Source organism: Apteryx rowi, unplaced genomic scaffold, assembly GCF_003343035.1.
Source record: "Apteryx rowi isolate R43461 unplaced genomic scaffold, aptRow1 scaffold_215, whole genome shotgun sequence".
Lineage (NCBI taxonomy): Eukaryota > Metazoa > Chordata > Aves > Apterygiformes > Apterygidae > Apteryx > Apteryx rowi.
Genome location: NW_020448475.1, coordinates 60892 through 86217, shown reverse-complemented (window position 1 = coordinate 86217; position 25326 = coordinate 60892). Strand labels below are relative to the sequence as shown.

Genomic DNA, 25326 nt, shown 5'->3' with positions numbered 1-25326 from the left:
TAAACGTGTGCATCTTGCTTTTAACATTAAATATTCAAGTAAGTTTTACAGAGTTGCTGGCTGAGTTATGAAAACCTATTGTAGATGCATCTATTGTCAAAGTAAAAGCGTATCTGTCAGCTAGTTTGTGATGCCACAGTGATGATTTGTTTCTAAGAAATTAGAATCTGTGTGAAGTTGAGGATTATCTAATTTTTACTGTAGAGTGATTAATATTACACAGTTTTATTCTCTTGTTTCTTTAATTTAAAACTTCTTGGACTTTACACAGGAGAACTTCTGCTCCAGCTTGGCAGGCTTGAAGAAGCAGCTGAAGTCTACAAAGGATTGCAAGAAAGGAATCCTGAAAACTGGGCCTACTACAAAGGCCTGGAAAAGGCACTTAAACCAGGTAATGATTTGATATATTGTAGTAAGCAAGCCATTTCTGCACAAAGGGAACTTTATATGTATTGAAATGTGGTGAACTTACTGAAAGCTACTTAAGTTTCCATTTAAGTTCTGAGTTTTAGTTACAATGTGTATTTCTTTTTTTAAGGAAGGCTTGAATTATTTCATGTATTGTTCTTACCGTCTCTTACTTAAAACCAGAACAACAAAAATGCGGTAATCTCATTGTGCATGGCTTAGAGAAGAAGATTTCTTAGAAGACAGTTTTAATTTAGAATTTTTCTTTTGCTTTTTTTCATCTTAATCTTGTGTTGTAGGTAACACAAGTTTTTGGACAAAAGTTCAGTTCTCCTGAATGGCTCTTTGTTCAAGAGTTTAGCACAGCATTGAGACAGAAGTCCGTCCATCCATCCATCCCCTTTCTTTATATAAGAAAAATGCAGTCATAACCACTTGTTGAAAGAACTTGCAGACATCAAATATCTGAAATCATTTATTAGTGCAACTTCAAAAAATGAAATGCAAATTAATGTTCTTTAGGAAGTACACAGCAGTTAGTTGCTATATATTCTGACTTTTTTTAGCTAGATATAATTATTTCACATATCCTTCCCCCCCGCCCTCCACTTTCTGCCAAAAAAGAAGGAAAAAGTAAACTGTACATTTCTATTCCAGCCAATATGTTAGAGAGGCTAAAGATCTACGAAGAGGCCTGGACTAAATACCCAAGAGGACTAGTTCCAAGAAGATTGCCATTAAACTTTTTATCAGGTAAGTGCATTTTTGACAAGCAGGTAGTGTTCAACACTTATGTTCTTTTCTTAGATATTGTTTTGACAGCATAAACAGTTTAGAATTAATAAGTAATGCGTGGTAAAACAAAATCAACAGGTCTTTTTCCTCTCAAGGTGAAAAGTTTAAGGAATGTCTGGACAAGTTTCTAAGGATGAATTTCAGCAAAGGTTGTCCACCAGTCTTCAATACTTTGAGGTCGTTATACAAAGACAAGGAGAAGGTAGGAAAACTGTTCAGCTTTTTACATGAGCTCTCTCATAGCTGTTATGCTTTGAAAAGGTGAAACTAACCTTTTTCTTCAGTGCTTACTCTGTCAGCGCTGTTGTCTATTATGACCTAGTATTTCTAGAAAAATCAAATGCAAGCAGACATAGCCTTGTGCCAAGTTAGTGTAAAAAAACAAAATTTGCTAATTATAAGCTGCTTAAGTGTTAACACAGAGAGGCTTTCTCTAAATTAGTTGAAAAGAGAGGTGAGATTGAGTGCATTCCCAGATGTGTGTTGTAATTTAGAATATAGCAAAGGTCTTTTGCCAAGAACAGCTAGTTTGGATTACACCAAATAGTTCAAGTTAAAGTGAAATACCATCTTATTTAGAGATTTTTTTTTTTGTCTTGTCTTGCACATATAGGTGGCAATTATAGAAGAGCTTGTGGTAGGTTATGAAACCTCTCTAAGAAGCTGCAGGTTATTTAACCCAAATGGTGAGTGCTAAGAATGCAATATTTTATGGATATACTGCCTGGTATGAGCAATATGTGACCATTCAGAGGCAGGAATTGGAGGGCAATGAAGAAATGGCGATACCCCTTGTATCTCTTTTTTGAAAACACAGAACCAAACCACAGTTGCTTAAAATTGGACAGCTGTAATCCATTCGACATGTATACTCAAAATCCACTCGCTTGTTTTAAATGTTTTGCTGGATCCAGAAGAGTAATCATCTCTTTGCATGTTTGAGTCCAAGAGTTCTATTTCAAGACCTAAGTTTATCATTCTCCAGGAAACTACAAAATTTGAGATTTATGTAATAATGTTTATTTGCCGCAATATGAAATGAAAAGGAATTAATACTGGTTTGGTATGATAGTACAATATTCAGGTTTTCTTGGTTTTGATTTTTTGGGGGGATTTTTTTGCTCATTTTTGAGAATTAAAAAATGCCTTTTTCCATGTTTTTGGCTGACAACTATTTTGTTCTGTGGTATGGTTCTACGTATATTGAATCTAGCCTTCATAGTTTCTTCTCTGGGGGTTTTATGATGTTTCTTTTAGTCATTTACCCAACTGTTTTGTAACAGAAATTCTCTTTTTAAAAAAAAAAAAAACTTCATAAAATCTCAATAAAAGATGATCATAAAATTTTGTAAGGTGATTATAATAGTGTAATAGTTAAGATAACCTGAAAAACTTTAATGTATGAAGTCATTTATGCTGATCCTAATTATTAAGCACATTTTCACTGAAATTGTAAACAGCTATTTCCCTTCTTTGCAGAAACATTAATGTGATGCTTCCTTATGAAACTGTCATCTAAGTTGCCTGTTAACTTCTTCCCTTGAATTTAATGCTGTAATTTACAATATAACTATGCAATACCTGTTTAAATTTTTCCAAGCCATTCAAACGCATTCATGCTTTTCTGATTTAAGGAAATGGGTTGCTGTGATTTCAGTTTAATTCAATATTTGCTTTGATGATAGTAATTTCTATTCAAATAAGCAATTTTCCACTACCTTAAAATAAACAGCCAAATGCATGTAATTGCAAAGTTAATTTATATCGTAAGCTGAAAAACCAGAACCTTTCGGAAGGACTGCCACACACACACCCCCCACACACCACTTTTCTTTTCCTTTTTCCTGCAAGATGCTGTGCATCATAGTCATAATTAAGCAGTGGACTTAACTTCTAAGACTTCAGAACTTTGGATTTCAAGCAAAGCACTCTAACTTTCCACACTGACGTGCATATAGGAGTGTTTCCTGTAGACGTATCATAAAGATACGTTTAGGTGAAAAATGACAATTTGTCAAAGGTAGAGATGAAAAATCTTTTTAAAGGTTTGGAATAGAAAGGGACTGTTTTGTTTGAAAAATATTCAAATCTCTTGGTTGAAAACATATAAATGCTGAATGTGCTGGAATGTTTGCCTTGTTATTGTACATTACTTGCATTTAGCAGGACTCCCTGCTATACCCTTGACCCAAAACAATATTGAATAAAAAGCTGCCAAGACTTTYGTGGAATAAATGTTTTGTAGATGTCAGATGTATCAGGATATATCTGTACTATAGGGCATGTGTGCTCTACGTCATGCACTGAAGTCCTGCACCTTTGACTGCCCAGATTAGTTGGCACTAGTTGGGACATGTCGCAACTCCCTGCTGTGACCCATCAACCCATATTTTCTTTCCCTTAAAATCAGGATATGGGAGGAGTACAGTAGGTGCTCAGGTCTTGCAAAACATGGGCTTGGTGCTTACCTGGACCTGGGGGTTTGGAAGCACTTCAGGATTTGTGCTGTAGCCTAATGTAGAGACAGAGTTAACTTCAGTGACTGTATTTATAGGATTTTCCTTGTGCCATGTTACTTGAATAAACCAGACAGGGAGGAAAAAAGTCCACTATTTTTCTCCCTCCAGATGATGGTAAAGAAGAACCTCCAACCACTTTACTCTGGGTCCAGTACTACTTGGCTCAACATTATGATAAAATTGGACAGCCATCCCTGGCTCTAGAATATATAAATGCTGCTATAGAAAGTACTCCCACTTTGATAGAGCTCTTCCTTGTGAAGGCAAAAATCTATAAGGTAAGTTTGTTTGGCTTGTTCTTAGTGATCAGAAGTTATTATTTTATGCCAGAAGATTTATTATTTATTTATGCCAGAAGATCTTTACCGCTGCTTGTGCTTTCCAGTTATGATTTTGTCATGAATATTATAGTGTTAAGTTTTTCTTGAGCAAGACACATGTAGAATCTATGGAAAAGTTTTGTGAATTTTAGTGAGTTTCCAGATAAGTGGGATTTGGAGTTTTTTGTTTGTTTGTACTATGTATGAATAAGCCCACATGAAGATTTTTAAGTGAATAAAGGAAAAGTATACTGCAAAATGTGCATCATCATCAATTCACAATTTATTTAAGCGTTAATAATCACACTAATGAATTGAGTTAATATTTTTAAGTGCCCTCCCCCTTTTTAATTTTTTTTTTAAGATTCAAAAACAATTTCTCAAATCCACTACCATATTTTATCAGAGTGGGATTAACCAAAGTGTCTGTTAGGCATTTTCAGAAAATTTTTATAGTGCTAAAAGACCTGTAACTCCATAATAGGGGAAAGTAATTATTTTGCTTTTTTCTTTAAAGATCTTTTCTTTTCCTAAAGAGAGCTATTTATAAAAAAGAAAAGTCTAAAAATTTTACTTATGGTATTGAACAGTCAGTGGATAAAATATGTGTGTTTATAATTATTGAGCTTAAATTTAAATTTTTCTCTTTAAGCATGCTGGGAATATTAAAGAAGCTGCAAGGTGGATGGATGAGGCTCAGGCTTTGGACACAGCAGACAGATTTATCAACTCCAAATGTGCAAAATATATGTTGAAAGCAAACTTCATTAAAGAAGCAGAAGAAATGTGTTCTAAGTTTACGAGGGTTGGTTGTGTTTAATTTATAGCTCTTTTGAATAATATGTAGGCCTAATCCCCCATGGAATATTTTGTTCTTGTTAACTATCATCTAACTTTTATGATCTTTAAGTTCCCTTTCAGGGCAGCTATGGTTGCTTGCTTCACTAACAGTAGACAATAGGTGGTTAGAGTTACTCCTTGCTAAGCAGAATTCCATAGTCTTAAGTGGAAACTCAACATTAAAACTTGGATTTGATCTCTTTGCTAGGTAGGAAAAATACAGCCCTTCCTAGAAATAAGTACTTTGGAAAAAATAATTCTTTGGATTCAATATTGATTCTCTAGGACCCTTAAAACATCTGATAAAGTTGCCCATATCTCGTATTTTGTTCAAAATGATGTTAAGTTAGAATATTCAGACTTCTCTTATAATGGAATTTTTGTGCGGCTGGTGGCTGAAAGATTTCCTAAGACATCATCTTTTCATGAACAAGACCTAACCCTCAAAGCCATATTTAATAGTGATAAAGAGAAGCTTCACATTTTATCTTTTTTTTTTTTTTCTCTCTCCTGTGGCTGCTTACCCATGACCAGTTAACTAGCATAAAAAGTTTGCGTTATGCAAACTTTTTCATTTGATGCATCGGTTTTTGTCTGTGACTTGCCTTCTTTAAAAGGATCATTTTTAAAAAGGACACCTAATGAATTTTGGACCTGTCTGCACCTTTGTCTTGGTTAAGGAAGAATCAAAGGATCTTCTAGTGGGGGTGAGAGGACAGCACAAAACCTCCTCGGCCATGTGATTTCCAGAACCTGAAGTGGAAACAGAAGTTACCTGCTCTCACTATTCCTTTACAGCCAGCAAACCAGCTTCAGTGTCCCCTGCTCTGTAGTGCTGATCACATAGGAAATAACCTATTACTACTGTCAGTTGCTTTCAGGCTTAGCTCAATCAGCAAGTTTCTGGCAGAAACAAGTGGCAGTTTCAGTAAAAATGCCTGTAGGTGTCAGTGTCATGCCACATGTTAGAACTTTTCTGCCATTTGTCTTCTTGCTGCACAGCATTATATACTTGTACATAATTTAAAAAAACATTGAATGAATGCCTTTTCTATCTTAAAGATGAGGAAATGTCACAGGTAAATGGTCACCATCTGGCTATTCATTGTGCATTTCTGACTCCCAAAAAGTTGAACATAGAGGAATGATTTTCTTCACTTTGGAACCCCGATTAATGAACCAAGCAATTCCATCTTGTTCTTTGCTTGAGGTAGTGTTTGGGTGGAGGAAATAGAAACTTCAGCGGAAATGTGGGACTACATAAATAAAGATTATGTCAGAGTACAAACACACAAAAAGGCCATATTAAGGGATAACCTTAATTATGGCAATTTCTAACATGCAGGAATCCAATTTTGAAATTTAATATTTTTGATGGCCTTTTTATGTGTGCTTTTAACTAGAGAGAGATGCAAGAAATAGCAGTTAACAAGCTGAGTGAGATACATTTTTGATAACACTGTTTTTCCTTTCAGGAGGGAACCTCAGCGGTAGAGAACTTGAATGAAATGCAGTGCATGTGGTTTCAGACGGAATGTGCGCAAGCTTACAAGACAATGAATAAATTTGGAGAAGCACTTAAGAAATGCCATGAAATTGAGAGAGTATGTATCTGGTTAAACTGCCTAGGCTGGAAATGCTTGCTTAAGTTTACTGTGCTGATATATTTCCTTTTTGAACAGTATGCTCATAAGTATTCTTCCTGCAGCTCCTGCAGAGATTTTGCTTCCTATTGAATACTGGGGGATTGATTACACCATATTTTCTCATAATAAATAACTTTGTAAAATATGTATTGGAAAGAGAGATTGTGTTAAGTATTTTGAAGATGCAGGAAAGAAGAGAATATTTGCAAAAGTAGTCCTTATTTTAGGCAGGGTATGTGAAAACATGTATTTGGGTACAAACCAAAAGTATATGTACTTCAAGTCCAAAACAGAAGATCGCTGAACTCACAAGCCTTGCCTTAAAAAAAAAAAAAAAAAAAAAAAAAAAAAAAAAGGTATTGTCTCTTTAAGTATAGTGTCTTAATAGAATAAATGTAAAAACCTATTTAAAAAACTGGAAAAGATCCTCTTCCTTTAGAAAAAAGAAAAAGCTATAGATTAAAATGAGCTATTAGAAATATAAAGATGTCTTAAAGTAGAAATTTTATCCAGAAAGGGGAAAAGAGAACATTTGCACATTAAATGCAGATCCATAATAAGGTAAGCTAAAAAAAAGTTTGGATTTACAACTTCCTAAAAAATAAAAATAAAAAAAACAATTTTTTCCAAACACACTAGGAGCCAGAAACAGGACAAGATAGTTGAGGTGTAAAGGAAGTGCTCAAAGGGGAGTGCTTAGAAAAGCTATGCCTTTTTGCAAATGGAGGGACTTAAGGAGATTTAAAACATTCTGTTCACCCCAATCCTGTAAAGGAACTTGGTTAGGAAACTGCTTAAGTGCTACTCTTGTAATGTAAATCACCCTGGGTACCAGAAGAGGGTAGCAAATGTAGTGCTGACTTAGAAACAATTTTGAGAATGGCATCTAAGGAATTAAGTCACTACATTTAATTTATTTATTGGATTAATCGAAGGTATAGTAAAGATAGACAAATATGTTGTATTCCGAAAACATCAACAAGGCTTTTGTAAGAAGCAGCATTGCCTCTTAAATATGTTTTAGAGATGCCAGATATGCTTAAGGCAGTCTAGTTGATTAAAATCTGTTCTGGATTTCAGAAACGCTTCAGATGTGATCCTTCAATTTCCTTTCTTTTTCCAAGATAGCTTAGTCCCTTTAAGATGTGATCTCATGGATTTAAGAGCTGATTGGTGCCAGGGAAACAGAGTAGGAGCAAAAAAATCAGTTTTTACATGAAAAGGTGTTTACCACAGAGATTGCATGGCCGTCTCTATATGGTATCCATTGTTTAATATATTGATCAGAGAAAGCGGGTGAATAGAGTGAGGACATTTACTGATAATGTAAAGTGATTTTAAAAAAAGTGGCTGCAGAGAAGGTTCTCACAATACTGAGTGATAAAATGACACGTGAAACGTAATGTTCAACAACTTAGTTGGGGAGGAAAGGACAAGAACCCTTTGCATATGCATAAGTAGTAACAGGCCCCGCATGAATTATTGCCGCTCAGAAAAGAAGTCTTGGAATTATTTTAGACAGTGCTGCAAAAGCCATCATGTTAATGTAGCAGTCAAAAAAGCAAACCATGCTGGGAATTATGAAGAGACTAGAGAATAAAACAAAATATTTTCCTGCCACTGTATAAATTCATGGTAATGTTTACATTTGAATATCATACTTGGTTCCTGTCACCTCCTTAAAAAATGAGCTAGTAAAACATGAGCTATGGAATAACTCCCCCATTAAGAGGGTGCAGTTAGCTTATCGCACTATTTTATCCTCAGCTTTGACAAGCAACAACTGAGTTAAGGTTAGGAAAAAGTTGTATGTGGTAATAAACACATGGAGAAGTTGAAGAGGGGAAGGACTTTACACTGTTTCACAAACAAAAACAAAGGGACATCAGGTGACAATGAGGCAGCAGATCTTAAACAAAAGGAAGTACTTTCTCACACCACATGTGATTAAAGGGTGGAATTTGTTTCCACAGTATTTTATGGAAGTTAAAGGTATAAACTAAAAAGCTAGACAAGTTCATAGAAGAAAAAGTTTCAAGTACTATTTAAATATAACAACAAGGGCAGAATCTTTTCCCCTAAACTGCAAATTGTCAGAGGGTGGTTACTATTAAAGAGGTTGTGGATTGGGTGAATCTTGGTTCTGACCTAAGATAACTTCTGTGCTTTTTACTATGACTTAATTTTATTTTGTTTCAGTTGCACATTAATTTTTTGAAACATGAGTTACTTGTCAAACAGCAGTCTTTTAGTAAATTATTCCATACATTTTTTGGAAAATGCATATAAATAAATGAAGGTTTATTTCCGATTGCGGATGCTTGCTAAATAACGTCCTGTTGTGTTAGCATTTTGTAGAAATCACAGATGACCAGTTTGACTTCCACACTTACTGTATGAGGAAGATTACGCTTAGGTCTTATGTGGACTTGTTAAAACTAGAAGATGTACTTCGACAGCATCCGTTTTACTTCAAGGCCGCACAAATTGCCATAGAGATATATTTGAAGCTTCATGATAATCCCCTAACAGATGAAAATAAAGAACACGAGGCTGATACAGGTATTTCACCCTCAGGATTTATTGTATATGCAGTTTCTCTAGTTAGTGAATATTTTACGAAGATCTAGTAGTCTTACAGTTGACAGATCCCCAAAGTAAGGGGTTTTTTTGCAACTAAAAGTGGGCAAATTTTAACTTGGCCTGCAAGATTAGTGTAGTGAAAGTTAAACTAATACATATTTTTGTTTATCTAGGTATTAAACAGCTGTATTTTTGTGTTGGTGGTCATAAACATATTTCTAGCAATTACAGAATTTCTTGGGTAAAATCATGTTGTTTTTATGAAAATACCTGAGAAAACATGGAATTCTCATGGTGATTGATCCATGAAGAAACAGACCAAAGCAGGTGTGCTTGGAGTGACTCTTTCTAAGCATTTTATCAGTATGCAGAAGTTTGACTAATTGCCACATAAATCGTGTCATCTTTTGCTATTGATGCAAAAATAATGTTTAAATCCTTTATTTTCTTTTCTATGTCCATTTTCTGATTGAAGAACAATTTAAGTGGTTATGGACTGGGGCACCTCAAGTGGTATGAATAGAGGCGGCTGAATCCCCCAAGAGGAATTTGTCAAGTTTTAAGATTTACCATCTCAGTCCATTTGTGTAGCTTCAGGTTCAAATTAAGAAAAGTGGAAATGTAATAGAATTTCTCATGGCTGATTTTTGATGCTTTTTAAATTAATTCTCCATACTTTAAGAGAGGGATGATCTGAATGTGAATCAAATGTAAAACATCTGTAGGGTGTTAAAAGCAAAACTGGGCATTAAAAGCAAAACTGGAACTGCCTATGCTCAAAATGACTGTTTCACCTTATTTTTGTTAAACCATTTAACCACTACATTAAACATATCTTTCCTGTTGTATAATGCCTAAGGAGTAAATCAGTGTGTATTGGTGTATATTTTTACTCCTGACACTACATTTGTGAAGTCATGCAGTAATTACTTGGTCCTGCCTTCAGCTTGCTATACTATTGTTCTAATTTCTATTGCCCTGATTTCACAAAGGAATTTGTGAATTGTGAAGCAGTAGCATAGACTGTCAAATTTTTGTATTGCTAGTAAACAAACTCTTACAAATGCAATGGCAGCCTTACTAGTTAGTAAATATGATTTTAAAATAAATACAGTAACTGACAACTGATTGAGACGGGATAATATTAGAAGTCAATATAGTCTGTGTTTTGTCCTTTGCTTGTTTACAGCAAATATGTCTGACAAGGAGCTAAAAAAGCTACGAAATAAGCAGAGAAGAGCTCAGAAGAAAGCACAGCTGGAGGAGGAGAAGAAGAATGCTGAGAAAGAGAAGCAACAGAGGAATCAGAAAAAGAAGAAAGATGATGATGATGAAGAAATTGGAGGACCGAAAGAAGAACTTATCCCTGAAAAACTGGCAAAGGTGCTTGCTAATGTAATATTAAGCAGTTGGTTTGGAGAAGAGTCAAATTTGTAGAAAAGTTACTATGAACATGCACACAATTTGAGAGCCATTCAGATAACGTTTGGTTTTTGTATGGCTTCTCTTCACAAGTGGCATGTCTTAAAAAATAAATGTTTCTAGGGTAGTTTGTTGGATATACTGTCAAAAATGTGACAAATCACTGCTTCTCATTCTCAAAGGCAGCAGTCAAGAAGTCATAGATGCTTTGCTACAGATGGAATTATCTTCATATATGAATTACACTAGCTTGCTGATTATATCCTGCTTCTAGTTAAGCAGATGGAAGTCTTTCTGTTTTGTATGCAAGATGGTTGTCATTACACTCCTATGGTCCACAGTAATTTCTGGTTTATATGAGCACAGGCAATCTGTTGGAGAGATAGGGCAAACAGGAGACACTGAGAAACTGAATGCTTTAACAGCATTTGTTTGCAATTTGTTTTGAATGCAAACAAATAAAAGGATAAAGAATCTGTTTAGAAATAGCAGTAGACAAGGCTAAGATGGATTTTGAGGTTTGAATTAAGAATGTAGAGATGTGTAGAAGGGAGATGATTCAGAAGACTGTGATACAGGTTGTACCTGGAAGGAGCAGGAAAGCATTTGGAAAAAATGTAGAGAATGGTATTGAAAAACATAGACTGGAAAAATGAATTTCTAGTAATAGCAGTAGGATAGTATACAAGTACTGATAGATACAGTATTCAGTATCTTCATGTCACAAGGATAATGACTATTGCTGGCTCTTGGGGGGCAGTATTTGAAATCTGAGACAGTGAACTTCATTGCATAACCAGGAAGCAAGTGGCTTTATAAAAACTAGATTAGTTGTTTAGGAATACTGTCTGGAGTATTCCCATTGTTTAGCTTGCTGGTTGCAAGAAAAAGCCGTCTCATTACAGTGCAAATTAGGAATGAAGCTGCCTCAATGGTGTGTATTGAAATTGAGTTCTGGAGTAGTGGGATATCCCAAGAAAATCTAGGCTGCTGCCAAGGTTGCAGGGAAATAGTTACAGCTGTATAATGCAGCCCTTTGGCAAATCTTTCCTACTTACTGGAAACACTCTAGAGAGCTCCAAGTTGAGTTGGCCAAGGTCCAAAAACTATTTTAGACATAGTTGGTCACCTGTAAACCTTTTTTCTGGAAAAGTTACGCCTGGACTTGGTTGGCTGATATGTAGCCTTGGCATTAAAAACATAGCTTTGAAATCTTTTGTAGTATTAAATAGTTTCAGCATGCAGTTGTAACTGATACACACAAACTCATAATGGCATGTATAAATAGTTTAAATATTTTATGAAAACTGCTAAAGTATATGATTAGCTAGGAATTATGTAAGGTGTCCATCATTGTCTTCAACTCAGTTATTTGTGCAGTGCAAATTAATGTGTTAACGTTACTAAATTGTCATTGACAGACTATTGAGTTTTGTAACTGATTCCTAGAGAGTAGCTATACTCATAAAAACATAAATAAGACGGACAACAGATAGTATCTTAGCTGAGAATGTTGCCATGACTGGGCAGCCTTCAGGAACCTTTCTGAAGCTTGCACGAACAGACTCAGTTATGAGCATAAAGTAGTCATCAGCATCTCTGTTGCCCATGTGTGTAGATTTGGTGGGTTGCCTTCTGAGAGTAACTCCTTCTGATGTGACTCAAAATCAGAAACAACTAATTCCTCTTGTTGGAGAGTTGGTCAATAGTTTTAAGTTTTGTGGCTTAGCTGTGTGATGATTCTTTGATTCTGTAGGTTGAAGCACCTTTGGAAGAAGCCATTAAATTTTTAATGCCACTGAAGAATTTAGTGAAGAACAAAATAGAGACACATCTTTTTGCCTTTGAGATTTATTTCCGAAAAGGTAGGTGAGAAAACTAATGAAAGAAAGTAAATTGTGGTTCTTAAAGTTGTATATTAGAATTTATGCAAAAATTCTTGATGAGATATAAGCAGTCAGCGCCTGTAGATGCATATAACTTTTCATTGGACAGACACCCCAGCCATCAGCATTCTGTGAAGAATCAGAAGTTTGAAATGCTAGGTGATTATCCCGTTTCTTTGCTGTGTTTAAATCCATGAGCCATGAGACTGAAGCATTAATTCTCCCAACTTGCATTTCTCCTAGTTACTTGTTTTCATCTATAGCTGTTCATCAAATTCAAGTGTTGACAAAACTATGTGCTGTAAATTTAGAAATGGCATGCAGTTGCTATGAAAAGTGGGCTTTTGAATTACTTAACTTTTGAATTCTTCTGGTATCAGTTAAATATTATGCTTTAAGAGCTTGTGTTCAAATGTAGTCACTAGTTTGAAAAGTTTAATTCACTGGTTAAAGGAGTGTTAGAAAAATGGCTTTTGTAGTATCCTCAGCTTTTAATTTGTTCTGATCATTGTAATTTCAAACACTAAATACTCCTTCAATGCAATGCAGTTAGTTCCAGCTACAGTTTTTTGACCCTTTGTCAATGCTTTCTTTTCCAGAGAAGTTCCTTTTGATGCTTCAGTCTGTGAAGAGAGCATTTGCTATTGATTCTAGTCATCCTTGGCTTCACGAGTGTATGATTCATCTCTTCAGCAGCGGTATGTATCTGATATGACTTCATCTGTACATGCCTCCAGCTGATACCTAACTTGCATACAGTCACTGGTTTTAGTTCACAGATTGTTATCACAATTCATTCAAAATATTTAATATGCATATTGGAAAGCTTTTTAAACAAGTGACTTGTGTTAAGATTAAGTATATTTATTATGACTACAGCTGGGTTTAGTAATTAGTTCAACATGGTTAGTAAGTCTTTTTAAGACTGTAAAGGAGTATGATGTGCCTCTGAAAGAGTGAGTGAACTCACTGGTGGTTGTAGAAATGGGAACTGCAGAATGAAGAATGTGGCTTCTCTGCTCGCAGCCTGTGTCAGTGTATGAGGAGAAAGTTAGAATCATGTCCTGTTTTGTTAGAAGATTGGAAGGATTCTGTCTTTTCTTGCCCCAAAGGCCACTTTTTCTGTTGACGACTAAAGACAAGATACGTATAAGAACAARTTTTTATGACCTCAATCTTTAGGCCTAAAAGACTAATCAGTAAGGTGGGAAAGGAGTGTATTTGAGCGAAAAGGCTTTGGATTTTTGTAAGCATCAGAAAACTGTCACAGTTGAGCTTTTTCCAACCAGCTCCAGTTATTTACCATTTTTAATTTTATGCAACTGCCTTTGAGATTTGTTTTTTTTCAATTATACTAATAATGTAAATGCACATTAAATCCTTTTATTTTAATATTTGTTGAAGTAGATTGTACTGTGATTGCCTGCGTCACCTTCTATTAAATTTTTTTCCCCCAATTTAATAGTATCTGAAAGTAAGGATCTGCCAGATGCAGTCAGAACAGTGTTAAACCAAGAAATGAATCGGCTTTTTGGAGCAACTAATCCAAAGAACTTCAATGAAGCTTTCCTTAAAAAGAACTATGACTCACTACCACATAGGTTATCAGGTATTTTGCCTCTATCCTTTTTCTCTCCCCTTCTCTTTTCTGTGCTTATCTAGCCATGACTTCTGAGTATCTGCAGCAATGATGTAAAAAAAATCACTCGCCATCAGGAATGCTTTTCTATCTATTTGAGTCTTTGTGAAAACATGACCATTCAATTTGTCTGTGAGTTTCTTCAATTTCTCCTTCTGTGTGCTGCTAAAATACAAATTTTTGGACTTTCCCTGCCCTGTTTTCATTTCTGGTACATGCTAAATGTATCATAAGACTTCTTAAAGGTAAACATATTTAATGCGTTTGTGGTAGAGTTTGTATGAGCCATGGTATGTGAAGTAATATTTTGAATTTATGAAGCTTTCTGATATTTGGAGAGATTTTTCTGGTATGTGGAGAGGCTGACTGCCAGCACAAATGTGCTGAGTGCCCAGCAGGCGACTTAACACCCAGAACTATTGGTGTGCCAAACAAGAGGAGCTGAGGTAGTGCTGGTTACCACAGCTGTCATAAAAGACCATCTGTCAATAGTGATCGCATATTACAGTGGGTATTATAGTACCCCATGAGCAACGGGATGTGTACCGCCGAGGGCAGCATTGCTGCTGTGGCTCGGTCTGCCTAAACGTGACCCTGAAAGCAGTGAGTTCATTCTCTGCATCTCTTCTGACATCAAGCCCCTTCAGCTACATCTGTGTGGTGGGACTTGGGACCGTGCCATGTGTGTGTCCTGACACTGTGTTACAATGAGAGCTGTGTGCACTCCATCTCTCCTGTGCCCTGGTTCCTGTGGGAAGGAAGCCTGAGCACTGCTGCCAGAAAGCAACTGTGGTGTGCTGCAGCAGGTCTGATTTGTTCTCTTCATTATCTTCAGGATTACACAGTATACTGCAAAATGCTCCTACCCTGCAGGGCAGACGTAGCCTAGTTGTTTCAACGCTTTTTCCCTATACCTTCTTAAGCGTTGGATAGTAGACTTGAAGCTCCGCTTCTGTTTGCTCTGATGTCAAACTTAACGTTCCAAATGTCTCCATTTTGAACTACTGCTACAGAATTCAGTATCCCCTTTCTTGGTCTTAATATCTTTATTTTATGGTTGTAGATATTATAAGACTTATTCAGTCTTCTACTGAGTGATGAAACTTATTTTTCTCCTGTAGCTGCCAAAATGATGTACTATTTAGATCCTTCCAGTCAGAAAAGAGCAGTAGAGCTGGCAGTGACCCTGGATGAATCCCTCACTAACAGAAATCTTCAGGTAACAGTCATTTATAAGTTGTAAACAACTTCTTTTGGTATATCTACAGAAGTTTTATGCAAGTTGTGAAGATAAGAGGAAGCTGAAACTATTGCTATGCATATATAGTAAGGAGGTTGGGATATCATGTGAGAGAAAGGTATAACGGGTTCATCTGAACTGAAGCATTTAACCTCCTTTTTGCACATTTGAGTTAATGTAGCTTTGTCCTATATATGATATGAAAATAGCTAGCTAGCAGAAGAAAGCATGTTGTTGCCAGAAGTAACAGGAAAGCATAAGAGAATTCATATAGCAAAAGATGCTAAAGCTCCCCAGTAGGAAAAGGTTGTAGTCTGTCAGAGCTTTAGCTGTTTAAACAGCCAAGAACTCACAAGGCAGAGTCTCTTCTAAACTATTTCTTTACCCCAGTCAACCCATTTCCTTTGGCATCAATATGAGAGTGCCCAGCACATTTAATTAAGTATTAAAGAGATTTTTTAGCAGGCATTGCAACCTGTAGGATGCTTCATTTCTCTCAGTTCCCCTGGCACTTTTTCTTTATTGTGCTCTTTATCTCTGGGGACTCCAGGATATTTAAACCTATTGCAAGTAGAATTGGTAAGTTTTCCAGTAAAATGTATTCTTTGGTTGGCAAAAATGAGCATTTTCTAAAAGTCACATTCTTGGGAATATACTAGGTTCAACAGAAGTTTAACTGTGAAGGATTTTGCAAGGCCACACTAGAATTTTTGGACAAAACAGAGGGGACAAAGAGGCAGGAAAAGACAATTTGCCATGGTTTATAAACTTGCCTTGGATGTTGAGGATTTAGATCCTTTCTCTAGCTGATCCGTCTATGAGACGTAAATGTAGATCTTTCATATCCTAAGTACATATTTAGCAGGATATAAACTATTTATTTGTTTGTTTTTTGTTTGAGCTGTCTCAAAGAGTTTAAGATGGATTATCAATAGACGTAGAGAGAAAACAAAAAATTAAATTTTCTTCAAAAGCATTCATTGCCTTGTAGCTGCATTTCTTGCCCAAGAATGGTATTCTTTGAATTGGACTGGGGGAAGGATTAGACTGTAACCAAAAATACTGGGTGTTTTTGGAGGCATAACCTTATTTTGTACACACCACACATACGCACGCACTTGCAAGTCAGCCCAGTTCTTGGTTGCCAACCAGTAAAAATCAAACTTTTCAGGAAAATGAGGAACAGATTAAAAAAAAAGTATTTTTTAGCTTCATTTAAGTTTTCTAGCTGTTTTTTTTAATCACTTTAAATTGAGTTATTTGAAATCATGCTAAACTGGTATCTCTTGTTGTGTCTAATTAGAAAAATGTCATTTGATAGAAACCTGAAAACAGTGCTTCTAATATGTGTGTTTTCTTTGGAGTATTCTATTTCTTGTTTGTGAGTATTGAGATGAATGTTTAAGAAACCATAACATTCTTTATTTTTCTCTTTAATTAGACTTGTATGGAGGTATTAGAAGCTTTATGTGATGGTAGCCTTGGAGACTGTAAAGAAGCATCTGAAACTTACAGAGSAAATTGTCATAAGCTTTTCCCTTATGCTTTGGCTTTCATGCCCCCTGGATATGAAGAGGATATGAAGATCACAGTTAATGGAGATAGTTCTGCAGAACCTGAAGAACTGGCCAATGAAATATGAACAACCTTATTGGAAAAAAATAACATTGGACCATATCTGGTGTATAATATTTTTGTCACGCACCTGCTGAATTGTTCTAACTTACACAGAGAATGGAAGGAAAAAAAACGTTGCCTTCAAATAGTTTTACTTTTTTTTATCCTGCTGACAAAGTATATATATAAAATATCTAACATATTACTGGATATAGGTTGTTCGGTTTCTTAAAAATTAAAAGCTGCTAAAATTGAAGAAAAAAAAAACCTTATCCTTTCCTACCTACCCATGTTTTTAAACTAATTTATATGAAATCTGGAGGCTCATAGCCATCAGAGCAGGTGTGTGGCAGAAATATTACTTTAAAATTGTCTTGTGAGATTACTGTTATCTCAGACAGCAAAAATGCTGTTTTAGCACTGGATTCTTTCACTGAGCACAAAGAGTTGTTGGGGCTTTAGCATCTGACTGATTTTGATACGGGATGATTCTGTCCATAGGAAGTATGCAATGTGAATCAGAATATACAGAGAAACCTACAACATACATATGATGTTGTGGATGCTGGGACATACAGATACCAAGCAGAATTAAGAAACATAGTGTGTTCAATAAGCTTGTTGCGTCTCTGAAATTCACTGTACACGATCAGTTTGGTGTTCTTGCACCACAGTTTTTAACTGAAGGAACCAGTTAAAACTGTATCTGTATTGGAATTAAAATTAGGGGGGTGGGCTGGGGGGGAATCAACGTTGCTGTTTTTGAGATGAACCTAGCAGCATAGGTTGGCCAAACTTTTTAAAACTGTAATGCAAGAACCAAATAAAATTATGCACTGTGATGTGGCACCAACTAATTAGAAAGATAGCATGCATTTTTCACATAGAGTGAAAATAAAATGAGAACATAACTATGGCTTGAAGTTGCAAAGAGAAGAACTCCTGACTACCATTTTGACTGATCAAGAGACTAATAGTTTAAAACCTCAGCAGGCCTTGTTCACGTTATGCAGAAAAAAAAGTGCTGCAGTTTAGATACCTCTGGAACTTTTCCACAGTGTCACAGGTTTGTAATACTTGAAGCCCTACATTTCTAAGAATATATTTCTTGCTCAGTTGTTTCAGGCAAGCCCAAGACTTTGTAACTTTTAAGGGGCCCAAGATTTTTTTTCAATAACAGACCAGCTTCTTATTCCTGCAGTTACAGATGTAATTTCCTTTGTCAAACATAAGGTACCAAATATAATGCAATAAAATGTTTTGAAAAACAGTTGTGTGAATATTTAAACCAATCTCTGTTGTACTTTGAAAATGAATGGGTTCAGTAGAGTGCAGCTCAGGGTTGGCTTACTGTGCTGTCCAGTTATGCTAATAATGTCATTGCTGATGTGTGGATGTTGAGTATATATTAAGTTTAAATGCATTATATATGAAGGCTGAATGTCTGGGAAGTCCCATAACACAGAATGCTTTACTACTTGGCTTTTAAGTTCCACCAGTGTGATGTTGAATTTTATTTTCCAAGTCAAGCTACAGTCTACAAGTCTACTGTGTCAATAATATAGATAAGTGCTCAAATGTTTTTATAGGCTCATTCACATAAAACCAAGGAGAAAATAAACTACAGCTTTTAAAGTGAGTGCCTTCTTTGCTGCAGGATTTTAGTTAGAGTATCAAGTGCATACCCGGTGTTCCTCTTCCACATCATGGAATTCAATGATTGACACATACAATTAAACTTTGGAAGATTATTGGGGTTTGTAGTTTTCTAACTGTAGAAAGAACAATTTTTTGTTTGTTGTGCATTCAGCACCAGTTTCTTGTGGTTAGGCTATCCTTGTGTATGTTTATGCTGTAGTTCATGTTCGAAATATAAGTTGCATTGCTATATTTGTGTGTTTAATCAGCCAGGCTTTTAGGGGCTAGAATACTTTTAGAGCATTTAGTTGACTCCAGTCAATTAATGGTCTGGTCAGTTATGACTGGTCATAAATATGTCTAGATCTCAGTCTTTTGTGCAGCCTGAGATACTTGGACTGCATGTTTTCTGCAACTACTGAAGACAGTTCAGTCTTGTCTACACAAGCTCTAAGCTTTTGGCCTTGCCTCTTGAGTATTGCTGCCATTTTCTTTGCTTCTGATGCTGTAGCTGGAGGCAGATGAATGCTCACATTTCTTAACAGATTGTGAATTGCATCAAGCAAACTTTTTTGGGTGCTGCCTATAAATGGGATTACTTCCTGTACTTTCTCACTGCTTATTTTTGTGCTGAAGCAGRTGAACTAAAAGCAAGAAGGTATTTGTTATCTTTCATTATGCAAGTGGGAAAGGATATTTTTGTGGACCTTCCAGAAGCCTCCATCCACACATCTATTGTGATCTCCCCCAAAGATGCTTCCTTGTAACCTTGCTGAAAGGCATCCCTAGTGCTTCTGAGATAATGCTTTCAGATTAAAGAAAGGTTCCTCATCCCCTTCCAGAAGACTGCTGTCCCAGGAAATGAGAGATTAAATGAAGAGTTTCCCTGAAAAACAAGGTTCTTTAAGTGGCATAGGAATTGTTATTCCTTCGTCTTCACATCTCTCATGTCAGATGCAATGTTAACTTTGAGGAAGAGTTTAAGACCTGGAAATTAATTATAATCCAGTGCAACTGGTGTTTTACAAAGTAGTAGAAGTGTGCTGTGCTACAGTGAAAACTTTCCTTCATGTTCTGAGATCCAAAATCGTAGTCCCTGGTGCTAGGCTGCCAAAGCTGGTGAGCAAACAGAGGGCGTCACAACATGCCGGGATTGCCGTCGTGGTCAGTGACCTACAACAACAGCTTCTTACTGACAGAATTGGGTTCAATACTTCAAGACTTCCCCTGGAAAAAGAGGTTTCCAGCATAAATGGAGCCACTGGTGATGAAACATGCCATGGATATCTTTTCTGTGTTTAAAAAAAAAAAAAAAAAAAAAAAGCTCAGCAAATTTTCCCTAGACAGAGACTGTAGACTGTGGTAATGCACATTGCATGAAGCAATGTCAGTGTCAGAAGTGGACTTAAATTGTTAGTAAACAATTCAAAATAGTCATTGGACCAAAATGATACATGGGGTGCTTAGCTAACTCCAATTTTTGACAATGCAAATGTGTTCCTTGTTCATTTGGAAAGCTAGAGCATTCAGACAAAGAAAAACATAATATGTGTGAATGAACAGGTAAAATATTCTGGAACTGATCCATTCAGGAACTCATTTCTTTGCATCTTAAATGCCTTAAGAGCCTCTATATTGTCCTAAAGTTAAGTTTTTCAGTACAAGTTTTAATATTTCCATGTTCGCAGGGGAGGAATCAAGGTGTGATATGTCAGTCAAATACAGAAGGCAGTTTGTTCAGTTTTTCTCCTAGAGTAGGGAGAAAGTTCCATGTAACTGGCCTAATAAAATTTCTTTAGTGTTTGGTTTCTTTTTACAGGTCTGGAGTTGCTCCACTGTACAGTAGACCCTAGAAGTTGGTGTAACACCTTGTTCCTCTGCCAGACCAAATTGTCATCATCTTTATAGAAGGAAAACACCAACGAGAGTAGGGGGAGATCAATCCAAGAAACCAGAGGTGCAAATACAATTTCAGTATCATATGAGCAAGTTCAAATACAAAAACTTCAGATCTTTATCTTACACGATGCCTTGAGGGAGGGCTGGAGCAGTGATGCCACAGTTCCCGCAGTGCTTGCTTTCCACGTGCCATGGGTGTGCTTTGGACCTGTGCCACTAACGCTAACAAAAACACTAGATATAATAATCCAGCTAAATATATCTGATTCAAAATGATTTTTTTTCCATTTTCATGTTAGCTTTAAGTGTTTTTGTATGTGTTCTGTGCTGAGTAGCTAGCTGGCTTTGAAATCTTTTCCCTGTCTTCCCCCCCTCCAAGAAAGTTTGTTCTATAAATGCAGTTTGTACCTGACTGATAAATGTAAAATAGCTCAAACTATGTGAGAGTTCTGCTTGCTGATACATAATAAATTCTGACCTACTGCTTTGGGATTCTGTGGAGGAAAACGATGCAGATGTAGAATAATTAGTAATATCAGTGAGGAATCAAGTAGCTTATAAGCTCATTAATGGAAGCTGCTTCAGATGTAGGAAAAAATGGTTGCTGAGCTTGGGAAAGACTTGCTTCCAGGTCCAATTATGAACTGCTTGATATTTTATGGAGCAAAGGCATATGCTTTCACAAAACTCAGAGTCACTTCATTATGATTGTATTTTCCTGGAAACTAAAGCTACACTCTGTAAGCACCAATTTTAATGCCTGTTTTGGGCACAGACTCTCCCTCCCAGGACCATACAGCCAGCATTGAGAATGGCAAAGAAATTGATAAAGCAGCTGGGCAAAAGGAGACTGTAAGGAGTTATGGGAAGGTGGCATAATAGAAATTCCATTTTAGATTAAGTGCAAAGTAGCTTTTTTATTATTACTGGAAAGATTACTGAAGCTGTAAATACTATAAATACAGTCTTCCTGTGTCAAGGAAGCTGTAAGGGAGTATTGCTTTTAGAGTGGTACAAGCAAACAGTATGTTCATAGAGATTCTAGCTTTGTATATTGGTCTTCAAGTAAATCATGGCAGAAAACTCAGAGGGCAGAGATTGTCAGTTTACAAGGGACCATATCAGAGGGTTTGTAAGAACATTGCAAGATAAGTATTACTAGAAAATCCAAAGCATCTTAGAATAGCTCTCCTAAGGTGTTTGTTGTTTTAACTGAAAATGTTACATTTGCTAACTGTTCATAACAAAAGGCAAAAAGTACTTTTACAAAATATTTCTGCCTGGCACTGCCCATTAAATATCTACCTCTACTAGTCCTAGTCTAGTTCAGTGGCTGCATAATTTTAGCCATTTAGTATATAACACATGAAGAAAAATGTCATCTGCCTGGCTGGTGAACAAACGTATGATGATGGATATGTTTAGTTTTAAAATGTATTGCAATAAATCACAAATTTAATGAAAGTCCTATTGTTGGTTCAGTGCAGCAGGATATTTACTGCTTCATTGCTGATCAGTTCAAAAATCTTAAAACTCCACCAAGTTATTTGCAATTGTACTGGGATTTGCTTTCCCTTCCAGCCTTCGTAACTGGTTGACAATGTTGTACTGTGTCTTTACGCTCTTCTCTGGTAATAGCAAATATCAAAACTGGCAGGAAGTCAATCAATGAATAAAAATGCTGAGTTCTGTTTGTAAATGAGTACTAGTGTTTCCTTGTAGGGTTCAGCGTCCTCGTTAGATGCCTAACACCTCTTTAATAAGGGTCTCTTGAATGATAGCAGTCTTTAATAGTTCCTGTTATTCCTGGCCCTCCGTGATGCTGGCAGCCCTGTGCATTGGGGCAGGAGTCTCATAACAGGGAGGAAGATCAATCACAGAAAGCGTACGGTTACCTTTGGAGTCAGCCTGGAAAACAGCCAAGCTGGCAGGCAGGTTTCTTTTGAGTCTTCCCTGCCTTATAAGCTAATTTTACATATGTGAAAAGGCCCTTTGCTCCTGCACACTACAAAGACCCAATAGGGGAGTTTAGGAAACACTCGTATCGAATGATTGAATAAAAATGGGCGTTCAGAGGTAAGTCGACTGAAGAAGCATTTGCTTTTTCCCTCAGATCTGAGGGGAAAAGAGCTCAGTAGCCTTTTCCCCACCAATAAGACCACAAAGCTTTCCTGGCTCAGCATTCCCTAATTTCTGTTTCAATCAGTAGTCAGACAAAATAATATGGTAACAGTGATAAATGACAGCAATAGTAACTAGTTAGTAGCAGACAAAGCAGCATAATAGCCCATAGTGTGCTGTGAACTTGACAGCTTAGACTACCTGGAAAAATTGTTAGTAACTATTGTGTGTAATGAGTGACAACATTATGATTAACACTATCTACAGCTGAGTGCAAAGGATTCCAACAACTCACGCATTTTGTGTCTTGTTATAAATCCCTGGTTTCTGAGATACTGAAGTGATTTCAGAAATTTTCATATTCACCCCTTCTGATAGGAAATTAGCACTTGTTGCTGTAAAAGTTGCTTTACACAAACAGTACTCTTCTGCCTAAAAAATAGCATGCCTTCCTTATAAATGTTCTCAGTGCTTCCATGTTTCTTTTGTGAGAGATGGGTGTTCGTGTTGGGTAACTGTCTGACTTGAACTTAATACTCTCGAACTTCACACTTCCATTATGGTAATGGCACCTCATGGCTAGTTTACAGGAGGACTTAGAGCACAGAAGATTTATGAGGAGCCGAGGTAGTCTGGCAGTTTATACATTATTTTATCTGCGTGAAACTGTCAGGGCTTACTTCTCTACTCCATCGTGTATAATGGATCTTTCTACCCCGTCATTATGCTTCTGGAAACTGTTTTGAAGGTGACATGCACAGCAGCAGAAAGACAAAACCTCTCTGCATTTGCTCAGTCCCTCAAAATGCTGAAGAGATGCATGCTGACTGCATAGCCTCTTTATTAAGCAATGCAGTTTTAATAATCTGTATGAAAGTAAAGGTCCCATTTGGGTTGCATGACTTCTGCAATGCCTAAACTGTCCCACAGCAGGAGGAGGGCGAATCCTGCCTGGTCTACACTTTATCTGTGTTGTAGATCAAGTAGTCAGTGGTTCTGCAAAACTGGACTCAGTTGTTACTTTACACATCTTGCCTTCATGCAGGCAACACTGGGGATGTGAAAATGTTCTTTACTTAAGGGGAAAATAAACAGTTAACTAAGGTGAGGCTGTCAACTGCTTCATTCACCAACACCAGCACTTCCGTGCTAAGTAAGTACAAGCACTGACTTGTACTTTCTTTGCCAGGGCTTTTTTCAGGACCTTCCAGTGTTTGGCATTTTCTCCTGAACTTCCCAGCACCAAGAGCCATTGCTCCCTTGTTCTAAGACCACCACAAAGATGGTGTGCCGGTCCCTGAGAGGAGGAACACCTCTGCCTTGAGGGATATATTTGGTATGAATAAAACCAGATATTCCTCATAACATACTAAACTGCTTTTGTTCATTATCTGCTAATTTTTCTTTCAGTTCTCTCTTTCATTTAGAAGCATTTTTTGTAAAGTTCTAGGAAAATGTTGACTTCTGGCTGTTCATGTCATGTTTTTGAGCRTTTTTTCTCATAGGAGTCATCAAATGTTCATAATTCTGCATCTCACTTCACTTGCAATATCAATAAATGTCTTAATGAAATATAATTGGAAAGTGTTTTTACGTATCTGAGCTGGCAAAGCAATTTTTGCTTTATTGCAAAGTAGACGTGTTTGTACTCTGAAATTCCTCTTTTGTCCCTTGATGAATGTCTTTCCACCATGTATCCCTTACTTTCCATTTCATATTGCAGGCCTTCGTGGTGGGGAATGGTTTCTCCCTTCAGTTACATCTTTATACTGTTTTGCAAAACTGGATCGAGACTTTGTTATGCTGCCGTACAGCATCTCCAGCGCAGCACCAACAGGCTGTCCCGTGAGCCGCCTCACCGACAGCAAATGCAGTTTGTGCAAAGGGCCTGCCCCAGTGATCTCTTTCCTGAATTCCCTGACGCTCCAAACTAAAATACAGAGAGCATAAGGGAATAGAGCGAATATGATTTTTAGTGCCTGTCATTCTCAGGAAAATAACTTTTTCATGGAATGCATGATTATTTTAAAAGCTTGTGCCAGTTCGTTTGGTTAACGTGAATCTTGAGGAATGAGGGGAGAGCAAGTCTTGTTTGATTCATTCTCTGATTAACAGTATCTTGTTTTTAATGATTTTATTTTGTGTTTTCTACAGAAATGAAAGCCAAAGGAGACTGGATCAGAAAAGAGTTTATGTGATGGAGGGTTTCCTTGCCATGAGCTGCTGCGCAGCTGAAAAGCGGGAGGGAGCAAGCAGTGCTGGAAGGATCAGGTTAGTGTGACGAGTTTTCTCTTTGAGAGAGCAGCGTTGCTGGCTCACTCGGTGGACGACAAGAGTGTGAGTGAGGCTGGCAGGGACTAAAAAGTGAAGCAATGTTGGCAGAGCTGGGGCAGTCCTGCTGCTACTGCACATTTCCTCAGCCCGTCTACCCTGTCATGCTGGGATTTGTGGGTGGCCAGTAACATGCCACAGGGAGGACATGTGTGGTGACAGGCAGGGGTACAGCAGTCAGGAGCATGACGATGTTTTGGGATTGGCTCTGGACACATCTGTCTGCCTTGAAAGTTGCATTTAGTCTACGTGAAGTCGTCTCCTTGTTCAGAGGTGAGCTGAATGAGGCGCACAAGGCAGCATGTGTGGTGAAAAGAAAATCTCCGCATGCAGCCAACAGAGAGCACAAAAGGATGAGAGCTACTGACAACGCCGGAGTTTTGAACAAAATCTGAATCAACAACTTGAGAATGCACCAAGAC

At 36.9% G+C, this 25326-nt stretch overlaps 1 protein-coding gene across 3 annotated transcripts in view; it reads left to right on the top strand.

Moving 5' to 3' along the window:
* NAA15 (N(alpha)-acetyltransferase 15, NatA auxiliary subunit) overlaps window positions 1-22145 on the top strand; it is a 44768-nt gene extending 22623 nt beyond the window's left edge. For 2 of the 3 annotated variants that reach the window (XM_026064380.1, XM_026064379.1), the window contains 15 exons: window positions 272-391; window positions 1066-1161; window positions 1299-1405; window positions 1817-1889; window positions 3831-4000; window positions 4695-4847; window positions 6358-6486; window positions 8877-9090; window positions 10301-10494; window positions 12290-12398; window positions 13019-13117; window positions 13885-14028; window positions 14697-14864; window positions 15180-15277; window positions 16740-22145. In XM_026064380.1, the coding sequence (XP_025920165.1) occupies window positions 272-391; window positions 1066-1161; window positions 1299-1405; window positions 1817-1889; window positions 3831-4000; window positions 4695-4847; window positions 6358-6486; window positions 8877-9090; window positions 10301-10494; window positions 12290-12398; window positions 13019-13117; window positions 13885-14028; window positions 14697-14864; window positions 15180-15277; window positions 16740-16940 (2075 nt within the window). In that variant the 3' untranslated portion in view covers window positions 16941-22145. The remainder of the gene's footprint in view (window positions 1-271; window positions 392-1065; window positions 1162-1298; window positions 1406-1816; window positions 1890-3830; window positions 4001-4694; window positions 4848-6357; window positions 6487-8876; window positions 9091-10300; window positions 10495-12289; window positions 12399-13018; window positions 13118-13884; window positions 14029-14696; window positions 14865-15179; window positions 15278-16739) is intronic. The other variant, XM_026064381.1, reaches the window with a different exon arrangement.
* Window positions 22146-25326: the final 3181 nt, after the last annotated feature.